This window comes from Manihot esculenta, chromosome 13, assembly GCF_001659605.2.
Source record: "Manihot esculenta cultivar AM560-2 chromosome 13, M.esculenta_v8, whole genome shotgun sequence".
Taxonomy (NCBI): Eukaryota; Viridiplantae; Streptophyta; class Magnoliopsida; order Malpighiales; family Euphorbiaceae; genus Manihot; species Manihot esculenta.
This window is the reverse complement of record NC_035173.2, coordinates 32,147,700-32,160,809: the sequence shown is the minus strand read 5'-3', so window position 1 is coordinate 32,160,809 and position 13,110 is coordinate 32,147,700. Positions and strand designations below refer to the sequence as shown.

Genomic DNA, 13,110 nt, shown 5'->3' with positions numbered 1-13,110 from the left:
CACTTTCTCTTCCGTCCAAATTCGTAGTCCTTCCGTCCATTTAAACCGTTTGGTCAAAGAGTCAAAGGTGAGATATGATAATTTTTTCCAAAAATGCCCTTCTCTCCATGTGAAATCCCATGTGAATCTTCTTTGCCTGAATTTGAACTTGGGTCGCTCGGAAGAAACTTAGAGCAAACAATTCCCCAGAACATGGGTCGACTTTTGGATGAGCAATCATTGAACTCTTGAGTTGGCCATTGAAATTGTATCGTCCAACAGTTTTGAGGTCTCCAGAGGGAAGAACACGAACATGGTAAGGCAGATCATCTTCAGACATGGCGAGAAGACGACCATCAAAGTAAACCAATCCAGCGTTAGCAACACCAGTCCCATGGCTAGAATCAACGATACCAAAAAGCCCACGAGCACAAAAAAGCAACAGCCTAGCTATCCCAGAGTGTCCATGGAGTTCACCGATGGCCTTTGGGAAAACTGAGTGTCCCAATTCTCGCTCTTGAACCAGCCTGTTTGTCTCCGTGAACCGGCAAGCATAGCTGACGGAACCTTTCTCAAACCGAACAGCATGGACCATCCCATCACCATCAAAGAAATGGTGACCAGCTACCGGTTCGTGAAGTGGGTTTGCGTCGTTTCTAACATAAACACCTCGAATAGTATCTGGGATTGTACCAGTAACGGGCAAATTACGTACAACGGGTCGCTCCGACACGGGAGCGAAGTTGCCGGCGATTTGGACAGCTGGGTCAGCAGTTTTGGGAAGAGGGAATCGACGTTCATGTGAAACTAAAGCACTTTCCACAGCATCCAAGGCCATAGCTGCAGCTTTTTGCAAAAAATTCCATTGGTTTTGCATTGGGGCTAATGATTTATCAACAGAAGGAACAGTAGTGGCAATTTTCTTTGGAATTGTTGTAGAAATAGAAGGAGAGGGAGGATAAGAAGTGGCTGTGGAGGAGTGTTTAGGAAAATGGATAATGGAAGGAGTCTGAAGAGAGGAAGAGATGTTGGGTTTTCTGCTAGGCCTGTCAAGAGAAACAGAAGAGCTCATGCTTGTAGCTGCAGCTGGCGAAAGTGAAGAAGAAGAAACCATGGCGATAAAACCAGAGGAATGCGCAAATTTGGGGTGCGTGGGAGCGTAGACGGAGAAGGATTAGACAAAGAATTTAGAGAGTGAAAGAGTGATCTGAGGGAAGAGAGAAGAAAGAAGAAAGGAAGAAGAAGAAGAAGGAAGAAGAAGAAGTTGCAGAAAGAAGAAGAAGAAAGAAGAAAGAAGAAAGAAGAAGAGGGTTAATTTTGTCAATTCACGTGTTCCAAACGGCGAATTTGGACGGAAGGACTACGAATTTGGACGGAAGAGAAAGTGAGGGACTTAAGTGTTGGGTCGCCAAAATAGAGGGACAGAAGTGTTAATTACGTTAAACCTCAGGGACTATAAAGTAATTTTCCCTTTATTTTATTTCATATTTTTTTATATTAAAATATTTTATAAATAAAAAAAAGATATCTATATAATACGAGAATATATTTATTCATCTTTAATATTATTTTTTGACATTATCATTTATATATATATTAATTTATTTTTATTATATTACTGTTTTTAAATATTTAGATATATTTTTTTATTTAATTTTTTATATTTTTTTCATTGATAAATATGATTAATAAAATAAATTATATATAACATTGGCAAATATATTGGATATTAAGGATTGGAAAGTAAAACATGAGACCTCTAATTTTTTAAATTTACTTAAATGTACATACTATCAAATTAAGTCTATGAATATTATATTAATACATTAATATATATTTTTAGTATTAATTAAATTATATAAATCAATAAAATAAAATAGCAAATATAATAAATATAATATTATATTATAAATAATTTAAATTAATTAATATTAATATTAATATAATTTTTATAACTAAATTTTATAAATTTAATATAAAGTTAATTAAATTAATAAAATATAATATAATAATTAATTAAATAAAAATTAATTAATATAATTTTTATAATTATAATTTATAAATTTAATATATAATTAATTAAATTAATAAAATATAATAATTAATTAAATAAAAATTTATTAATTAATATTAATATAATTATATTTATATAAATTTAATATATAATTAATTAAATAAAATTAATTAAATTTATAGTGTGGTAATGTATTTAATTTTTTTTATCAATTATTCTTATCTTACCGCACTTCAAAGGTGCGGTAAGCTCTAACGCACTTTTGAAGTGCGATAGAGTCCAAATTTACCCTGATTTAGGAAATAATTTTTGTCGGACCAGAATTTGAGAAATTTTTTTTTTTTTAACTTGAAAAAGCAAAAAGCCCTGAAAAAAAATGATGGAAGAATAGAATTAGAGAGGCCCTCATCAATTTGCTTCACTTTTACTTCTGTCTTCTCCTAATCGCAACAAGCTTGTTCATCAAACTCAACATCTCTGCTCACATACACCTTTCCAGTTAGCACATTATAAATTCTGAAACCCTTTGCTTATGCTGCATATCCCAGAAAAATTCCTATCTAAGCTTTATCATCTAGCTTGCTTCTTTTTGCTAAGGGAACATAAGTGTAACACACTGAACCAAAGATCCTCAAGTGCCTAGTAGATGGTTTTGAGCCACTCTAAGCTTCAATAGGAGTCATGCCTTCAACAGATCTAGTGTGAAGCTTATTGAGCAAATAAACAGCTCCAGCCCAAAAAATTTTAGGCAAAATTTTCTCTGACATCATGCTTCTAGCCATCTCCATAATGGTCCTATTCTTCCTTTCTGAGATACCATTGTGCTCTGAAGAATAACTCAAAGTAAATTGGTGTTGAATGCCATTATCATCACAACTATCCTTAATCTCCACTGGAGCATACTCACCACCATTATCAGTCCTGAAGACAACAATTTCAAAGCTACTTTGCTTCTCCACATGAACTTTAAATTTTCTAAAAATAGAAAGCACTTGAGCTTTGCTAGATAAGAAATAAACCCATGTCATTCTAATAAAGTCATCTATAAACAAGATAAAATATATGTTATTACTCAAGAAAGCAATACCCATAGGCCCACAAATATCTGAGAAAATCAACTCAAGTTTCCTACTAGCCCTTTTAACACCAGCTGAAGGAAACATGACCTATGCATCTTCCCAAATTGTCGTACAAACTCTGTCAACACCAGAAATAACAGGCATCTCACTTACCATACCACTCTTTTGCATATGCATCAAGGAATCAATATGATAGTGATCAAACCTTTTATGCCATAACTAGGTTTCATCATTTTTCATAAACAAGGCTATTTGATTTAATTGTTTCAAGTGCAAAATATAGCTATTATCAAACTTCTTGACTCTAGCTACTTCAATATTGGCAGTATCATAAATAAAGCAATGTTTATCTTTAAACAAGATTGAATATCCCTTACTTTCCATTTGTGAAACACTTAACAGATTCTGATCCAATTCAGGAAGAAAACTTTAGTAATATATATAATTTTTGTACCTTGCCTAGTGAAGATAGAAATTGATCCTTTGCCCTGAGATTCCACAATCATCCCATTCCCGAGCTTTACCTTTGTTCTGTAGCTTGTATCAATGCTAGTAAATAAACTTTGGTGCTTTACCATGTGACTGGTGCATCCACTGTCTATATACAAGTGGTTATAGTCTGCCATTTGAAGATTCTGAGTCATCATGAACAAATGACTTTCTTGCTGCCCTTGATTCTCAACAAAGTTAGCTAGGGGCTGCTGTGCAGGTTGTGGTTCCTGCTGATTGCCAAAGGTTTGCTTCTTCCTCTTCTAGCACACTTTATCAATATGACCAGTCTTCTTGCAAATTTTACATTGCATATTTTTCTAGCATTTGCTCTCAGGATGGTTAGCCTTGTTACAGAAACTACAGGGAGAAAACTTTCCTTTTTTGACAAATCTTTTGAGCTCTACTGCTTGCCCTTCACAACTGAGGATTGACTACCCTCCTTTGAAGTTGATGCAGCCTGCTTTCCTTTTTCTTGAAAAGCATTCTCAACAATCCATTCACTTCTCATAGAGACTCTTTGCTCCTGAGCTTGCAACTTACTTATCAACTCGGCAACAATAAACTTCTCTAAATCACAAGTTTCTTCAATCACTGAGAGTTTAGATTCAAATCTCTTAGGAAGATTAATCATCATCTTCTCAACTATTCTTTGATCCTTGAAGTCACCTCCAAGTAATCTAATCTGATTGACCAGATTCATTACTCTTGTAGAGCAATCACCATCTTGCATCTTCAACAGCTCAAACTCTCTTTTGAGTGTCGGCAACTTCACTCCTCTTACTTTTGCACTCCCTGCATACTCTTCTTTCGAGTAATCCCAGGCTTTCTTAGTTGTTTTGAAAGCAACCAGCCTTAGAAATATATCTTCAGACACAACTGAATGAAGAATAGAGAGAGCTTTAAAGTTCTTCATGGACCCTTCTGCATTTTGCTTAATCTGTGCCACAGTAGGATTCTCGGGTAGTGGTTGTCTCACATTCTCCTCCTCCACAGCACTCCATAGATTATAGGCAAGCAAATAAGCTTCCACATTTATTGCCCAATAGTCATAGTTCTCCTTGTGAACACTGGTGGAGCTGGCTAAGTGACATTTGAAGCCATTTGAATGGAAGGATAAGGAAATGCAACTCACAACCCTTAAAGAAGAAGGCTCTGATACCACTGTTAAACTTTGGAGAATAGATTAAAAATGAAAGAGAGAAAATGGAGAGGGAAATACAGAGGAGAAGGAAGCTTTGCTGTAAAAGTGTTCATTTACTTAACAATTCATTTCATCTTTTGATTTATATAAAAATAGAGGAAGGTTTTACAAGTATAGTAAACAACTACCCCACTAACTTAAGTACATTCAACATGGTTTCTTTACAAAAAAAAAGGCACTGACTTCTAAACCTTAAGAAAAAGACTTCCATAACTTGTAACCAACTAAAAGCTAAAAATAAAAAATTTACAACAACAATCAAGGATAAAAAATATTGTAACTTCCAGCTTTATGTTCGAAGAAAAACTCAATTCTAACATAAGAAACAATCCATGGCTTCTGATGACTCAAAGGTTCGAAGAACTTTGTCCCCACCCATCGCAGTGACATTGATAATGAACACTCCCTAAGCTATGAAGTGGTCCAGAAGGTTTGTAATAGATAAAATATTATGTAGAATGCTAACTGCAGATCGTTGGAGCCACTCTTCATTTCCTTTTAGCACATCCTCTAGAACTTCATATACACAATCATTTGCATATAGCCTTTCTTGTTCAAGGTTGTTTGCATAAATATCAAACCCTCCTCTATCATTTTGCTTGGTTTTACCTTTCTCTTCATGGTAGGCAATCGACTTTCCTTCTTTCCATGTTGTTTCTTTCACCCAGTGTCTTCTAGATTGTTGTTTGAAATCGTCATGCCATGATACTCTGTTTTTCAGATATGTTGTATAATTATTTCTTTGCTGCCATCTTGTATTATTGAGGCGATTGTATTTTGACAGAAAAAGGTCTTAGTTTGTAGCTTCCAATTAATAGGTTATTAAGACATTTGAGTAGGCGGTGAGCTTCTACAATAGATTTAATAAACCCAAAACATCTCCCTCTTTTGCTGAGTTTGTTTGGGATATGCACCTCTGTGATGCTGATAAATTTGGAGAAGGCTTTCCAAAGAGCTTTTGCATTCCATTCCAGGGAAAAGTTTTCAAAATAGATGATTGTAGGAGACTTGGCAGGAATATGGGGAAATTGGGTGGTTGAGGGGTTGGTTCATAGCATTTTGATGCCTCATCTGGATAATCTTTCCAAGATGTTGTGTCTTTCTTTTTTTACCAAAAAGATGTTGTGTCCTTGAGAGATGGATATGACCAATGCTTGATGGAATCTAATGCCACTTGGTTCAAATTTCAAAATGGCTTCCCAATCCACTTGTACCCTTTCTGGGATTTTCCTATCTCAGTTTTATGAAAATATGGGTTTAAAAAATTATGAAATATGTGTTGAAAAAATAATAATTATTAAAAAAATAAAATAGTTATATTTTAAAATTATAACCACTAATTAAAATAAAAGCATTTTAATCATTTTATATATTTTAATGAGGTAAATAAATGAAAAGATTAAAGATTTTATAGTTTGAAAAGAAATGGACTATTTCAGAGTATTTTGAAAATAAAAAGACTATATCATAAATTTTACTATCATTATTGATTATTAGTCATTTGAAATTGTGTTTATTCATGATCAATTGTAAATTTTTATTTATTAATTAGTTAACTTCTTAATTTGATAATCTAAATAAAATTCTTAAGTTTTTTATACATAATATTTAATGTTTATAATTTTGTAGAAAAATGATAGAAATACCCAACGTTTCAAATGATTGTTTATAAAGAATATTTATTATATTAATTATTTTTTAATTAAATATTAATTATTATATATTTAATTAATAAAAATAAATGGGTGAAATTAACAAAAATACGTGTTAATATTAATTTTTTAACCATGGGTTAAGTATGAAATTCAATCATGATACAAGAACGGGCTGAAAGAATAAAAATTTTCTTTTAAAAGAAAATATTATGCCACTTGGCCCACTTTTCCTTTCACTTTCTCTGGCTTACCTTTATGATTAAATAAATCAATAATTACTAATTAATAAATTATTTATTTGTTAAATTTAGTAATTATATTATATATTTTATTAATTTGATCTCCATCGTCTGTATTGAATCTTGGTTTCTGTCGTATCTAATCGAGACGTTGTTAGTGTCTAAACAAAGCTTAAGAAATTCTTTTCCCCTTCCCTGCTGGAAACAATCGATGCTTTTGGTCTCAAAATGGTCATGGCAGTTGGATGATGATGATTTTATTGGGAGTTGCAAGTTTCGCCGCAAACGGGATGAGGAGGTGCCGGTGGTGTGGAGCTACCTCTAATTGGTGGGTGGCTCAGTCTCTTGTTGGCGTTGCTGACGGAGGAGAAGGTGTTGGTTAGTCACCGGCTGCAAGGTGGTTGCGAGAAAAACCAGAAGGAGAGCTGTCGGGATGAATAGGAAAAAATGAGAGTAAATGTACCTAGACAAGTTTTGTGTTCTAGTTCCCTTTTTCATATATATAAATTCATTTAAATAAAAAATTAGATACTGACAACAATATTAAAAAAAATAGCTACCAATAAAACAATATTAAAAAATGACAATAATAAAATAATGAATAATATTATTTAACAAAATTTTAATTATTTAAACTAGTGGGGTGTTATAGAAGAAAGAGAGATGGAACCACAAAGTAGTTTTCTTTTGCAAGAGAGGGGTAAAATCATAATTTCACTCTTTTCAACATGAAAATTTTGCTATTTAAGTTAAAAGGATTTTTTAAAATCAAAATTAAAGATTAAGGATTTTAATTTTAGTAACAATCTCTAGATGGAGGATTTATGAGAAACAACCATGACTATTTACCAAGTTCCATAAGTTAACAATATAAATAGTTCCATCAAAGAAAATACAAATTACCCATTACAACAAAGATAATGAAAGGTTCATACACATTACAGATATTAATTAGACAACAATATCATAACGAATGTGCCTAAGGAGTACCGGAATTACAATATCCGGTGAACTCAATTGGGGTAAATGACCATCGGATGACATGACTTCTACAATGGATTCACCACCAAGATGTTGATGCAAATACTCAGATACAACTACCGGTACAGCCAAATCTTTACCGCTTTGCAAGACGTGACAAGGCACAGTAACTAAACGTAGAATTTGTCTCATGTCACTCTGGAATATGTTCTGTGCTACACTTAGAGCTATGTCTGGCCTCATGTTGAAAAGGGTACGGCTAAATTCTTGAACAGCCACAGAATCCATATCCCCACCAACGGCTAGTGGGGCAAACCCTGCACACCATGCCTTGTAATTGGATTGCATAGCTTCAAATAGTTGATTTAGATCTTCTTGCTCAAATCCTCCATAGTAGTCCACATCATTCAAATACCTATTTTCAACACAATCAACAAGGATTACTTAATTACTTTTTGCACTGCTAATTTTTTTTATATTTTTTTATTAATTATTTATATTTGATTTTATTTAAGATCGATCATTATTCTAAAGAACCCACTCGAAAAAACCAATTAAGAAAGGAACTTTGTTTTCCATTAACAAGAACCCTAGCAGAAATGAAGTGGAAAGCTACCTACTGGAAGGCGGCTGGCTGATAACCCACAAATGCAAAAGTCCAAATAATATTATTAAAAAAACCATACTAAACAATTAATAAGAAGTTTCAACAGGCATCATCAAGTATAAAATTAAGCAAATCTCTAATTAAAAATCATACAATTCCAATACCCACCAAAAACTTCACTATGATTGATCAATTAGTTGATTTATAAATTAATTATTAAAAAAAAAGCGTTTACCCATAATTTGTTTTTATTAATTATAATTTTTTTTTGAACAAACTTTTATGCTTGTGCTAATCTCTGCACATTGCAGCAACAGAATTGGGCAGTAAAAAAAAAACAACCAAGATTTTGCGAAAATGGGCGAAAAACGAAGAACATACCTGGGAGAAGCAGAGAGCATAACGATTTTAGAGAAGAGATCTGGGCGGCTAATGGAGGCAATAGCACCAATCATACCAGAAACAGAGTGGCCGACTAAAATACAACTCTCGATTTGCAATTCCTCCAAAATGGCGAGCAAATCATAAGCATAACCTTCCAGAGATGAGTATCTACTAAAATCAAAGTAATCAGGATTTGTAGTACCAGCACCCATATTATCATACAAAATGACCTTGAACTCGTCAAGAAGATGAGGCACAAGGTGCTTCCAAACAGATTGATCGGTCCCAAATCCATGAGCAAGAACCAGCACCTGCTCTCCTGTGCCCAGGATCTTCACGTTGTGAGCTTCTTCAACAATACCCATTTCCTGATTTTGGCCTTTTTCTTCGGGGGTGGGTTTCAATGGAGGGTCGTTTGGGTCTAAGCTAAGTCCTCTACTTTTGTTGTTTGTTTGCTGTTGATGGTGTGAGGGCGTGGACTTTTTTTATACGTGGGCGTAGAAATGTGTCGACGAGGAATAATAAGGACCGCACGCAGTTGATTTTTTCTTGATAAGATTATTGGGTTTTGATTCTCTGTGCGCTGGTTGTGTTGACTCCTCGTAGTATCTACATCGGACGGTGTTGATTCATGATCAAACTTTTTTTTATTGCATTAGTGCCAGCAGGATTCACATGGAATTTAATTTTTAGGGATCCAATTGGCGATCATTCTCATTTTCTAATTCATTTTATAAAAGAAAATCTTTTATTTTATTTTGATTTAACCTTTTTTAATAATTGGTATGAATCTAGCATGTGAATTGGATTTAATTGAAGGAGCTAAATATCTTTTAAGTAAAATATCGAGTTTGGTCTTTACGAATAGAAAAAAAATATCTGTTGAGAGATAACATTGGATTTTAAATTAGTTAAAGTGAAAGCATTTTAGTAATATATTTCATTTTGATATGCGCGTAGTATTCGATTTAAATAAAAAAATTAATCGAATCGAATTAATTTAAAATTTTAATTTAATTTTTTATTTATTTTAGTTTAATTTAATTTTTAATTTTAAAAATTTTAATTATTTCAATTCATTTTAATTTTAATAAAATAAAATTAAAAAAAGTGAACTGAATCGATTAGTGGTAGTAATATATTATTTTTAATAATATAGATAAATTAAATTATATTAAAATTAAAATATTTTATTAATTTTAAAATACTAAAAATAAAGTGTAAAAATTAAAAAAATATTAAAAATTAAAACCAATCAAATCAAACCGAATTACATTGATTCGATTTAATTTAATTTTTAATTAAAATCAATTCAATTTAATTTTCATAAATATTAAAATTTTAATTTTATTTATAATTAGATTTATCCATCCGCACAATTGTTTTATCTACAATTATCTATTATTTTAAGAAAATTAAGTATTATTAGTTTTTTTTTAATTTTATCATTATATTAGATACAATCATCAGGTCCAAAATTTTCCTAAATCTGTTTTAATATATTTTATCGTATTAAATTAATAGAAAAAATTATGAAAATTAGAATAATTAAATAAAATAATGAGAAATTTAGTAAAATTAAAAAATATTTTAAAATATAAATGAGAAATAAAAATAGAGTGACTAATAGCAATCAACTTAATCCATAAACATGCGATGGAAAATTGGGAGGTTGGTTAAGTGGGCACATCATATACCCACCTTTGTATTAATGCGGACATATCCAAAGCAAGCACGCACACGGCACACTCACTTTCATGCGGCCACCTCTTCCCTCCATTGCGGGAAATTTAGGGCCTGTTTATTTATGAAAACAATTTTTATATTTTATATATATTTTTTAAATTGCATTATTTATTTTTTTATAAAAAATAAGTATAAATATAAAAAATATTTAATATTTATGAAAATTAAATCAAACTGAATTTAAATAAAAATTAAATTAAATCAATTTAATTTTTAATTAGTTAAATATTTTAATAAATTTTTTATTTTTTATATTTATTTTTAATATTCTAAAATTTAATTAAAATATTTACTATTATCACTAATTAATTTAATTTTTTTATTTTTCTGATTAAAAATGAATTGAATCAAAATTTTTAAACTAAAATTTTAAATTAATTATATTCCATTAATTTTTTTAATTTGAACGTATAATGTTCATTTTTAATTTATTTAATTTAATTTAATTTTAAATCAAAATGATTAAATATACGGCATAATTCATCTATTAATCAAAACTGTCATTCTTAAATTTAAAATAGTAAAAAAATAATCATAACTTTTATAATTAAAAATAAATTATTTAATTTTTTTAAAACTTAATTAATGTTTTTCTATGTACTAATAATTTATTTTCTAATAGTATAACTCATTTTAAGTATTTTTAAGATAATTACTTAATTTTACTTATAAAAAAATATTATAATATATTTTATGAAATAATTATTTTTTATTTAGAAAACAACTAGAAAATAAATTTTTTAATAAATAAAGACTATGGAAAATATTTTAAAATTATTTTTCAAATCATAGATAAATGTTAGAAAATTTGAAATCTGGTTTTCTAATTTTTATTCCAAAAACTAACACATATGAATACAAAATTCTATTTTTCAGTTTTCTTAATTTTTTTTTTTTAGAAAACTGCTCCAATTTTCTGAACATGCTCTTGATTTTCTTTTTCCAAAACGACACTTAAGCTATCTATTTTAAATTGTTAATTATATATCCAAAAAATATAACTTAATTATATATATATATATTTTGATAATAGTGTATTTAATAATTTCTATTATGTATTTATTTAATATGCATTAAAAAATTAAAGTGTATTAATTTATAAAATAATTTTACAATAAAGCAATGAAGTATAAAGTATTTTTAAAAAGAGAAAATGGAATTTATTAATTTAACTATTAGTTAATATACTTAAAATATTTTAATATCCTCTGCATTTTATTAAATTATTTTTAAAATTAGTATATTTTAATTTTAATATATATTAAATAAGGATATATTAAAAAACTAATAAATAAATTACAATCTAAAAGAAAAGTAATATATACTTTAAAACAGATAATTAAAAAAAAAGAGTAATAAATAGAAAATAAAACTATTTGTTGGAGTGTGTTCTAGTGGAGGGAGTAAATATTCTTATTTGGCAGGAAAAGAAAATACAATTTTGAAATCATGGTATTCCAGGAAAAAAAAAAAAGGAATTTTGTTTAAGATTTCTGTTCCTCTCAGACCTTCAGAAGTTTCGAATTTGAGTATTTTTAATTATTTTTTTATGTATTTAAAAAAAAAAAAAGAAAGGTTATCCCGTGTGATGTGACCATCAAAAATCTAAACTATTATTAATATATATACTTTAAATTATAAAAATTAATAAATATAATTCATATTAGTCACTAATCAAACATAATTTAGCCATATTTTTATTATATTTATTATTGCTTATTTACATATTTTTCAGCTTAATTTATAGTTTTTATCTTATTTTTGTAAAAAAGGAAGAAATTGAAAAATTGAAAAAAAAGTACAGAAAATGACATGAAAAGTAATTGGGTCAGTAACTTGGCCAAATCACTGCCCAGATCAAGTTAAAGCAGAAACCTGAACTATCTCACATGAGACTGATTGGGTCAATGAATTGGCCAAGTCACCCGCAGAAACAGAAACCCGGAGGCAACACGCAGAAATGATTTGGGCATGACGATTTATCCAAATCACTGTCCAAATCACTGCCCAAATCAAGCGAAGGAAGCAGAGACAGAAAGCTAAAAACTGGACTGACTCACAGAAAGCGATTGGGGCAGCGATCTGCCCAAATCACCGCCCCAATCACGTTGATAGCAGAAAATACAACAGAAGCGGGAAAGTGCAGAAATTCAAGTTTTAAAATAAAGAAGTCCTAACCATTCTCAAACACTTCAAGATCAGTCCTAGAGCATCTCAAAGATCACTCTCAAGATAGACCTCCTCAAGAAGAAGATTTATTCACAATTAAAGAAGAGATCAAAGACAAAGACCAATCCAATTTAGGATTCCAAAACCTAATTGGATTGGGATTCCTCACCTATAAAAGGAGGCAGCCCAAACCAGCAAATATATCTTCTCTCCACAGCAGAAATTCTGCAGAAAGCACATCAAGCTTGTCTCCTTCTTTCTTTTGTATTTTTTTCCACCATGAGTGGCTAAATTCATTCCTTTCTAGTTGAAGTTGGAAAATTCAAATTTGTAATAAATTGGGAGATTTAAATCTCAATTGTTAAACTTCTATTTATTTTCAATATTTATGCAATTTGATCTTTCTATAATTGTTGTTTTGCTTTTAGAATCAATTTAGGCCTATTGCTTTTAATTGCTTGAGTAACAATTGTTTGAATAATTTAGGTCCGTAATTGCTTAGATTATTTAAACACACATTTAATCAAGTTGCATAATCTAAACTTGACTACGCGGTTGGCAAGG

The 13,110-nt window shown here is 30.2% G+C and overlaps 2 protein-coding genes across 2 annotated transcripts; both read right to left on the bottom strand.

Annotated features, from left to right (window-relative positions):
- Window positions 1–34: 34 nt before the first annotated feature.
- On the bottom strand, window positions 35–1,286 carry LOC110629890 (9-cis-epoxycarotenoid dioxygenase NCED3, chloroplastic-like). Its single transcript, XM_021777090.2, has one exon. The coding sequence runs from the start codon at window positions 1,091–1,093 to the stop codon at window positions 62–64; it is 1,032 nt and encodes a 343-aa protein (XP_021632782.2). The 5' UTR covers window positions 1,094–1,286; the 3' UTR covers window positions 35–61.
- A 6,251-nt stretch (window positions 1,287–7,537) lies between these two features.
- Window positions 7,538–9,104, bottom strand: LOC110628986 (probable esterase KAI2). Its single transcript, XM_021775813.2, has 2 exons — window positions 8,629–9,104; window positions 7,538–8,055 (listed from the first exon to the last, which is right to left on the bottom strand). The coding sequence occupies exons 1-2, from the start codon at window positions 8,994–8,996 to the stop codon at window positions 7,611–7,613; spliced, it is 813 nt and encodes a 270-aa protein (XP_021631505.1). The 5' UTR covers window positions 8,997–9,104; the 3' UTR covers window positions 7,538–7,610.
- Between the last annotated feature and the right edge of the window lie 4,006 nt (window positions 9,105–13,110).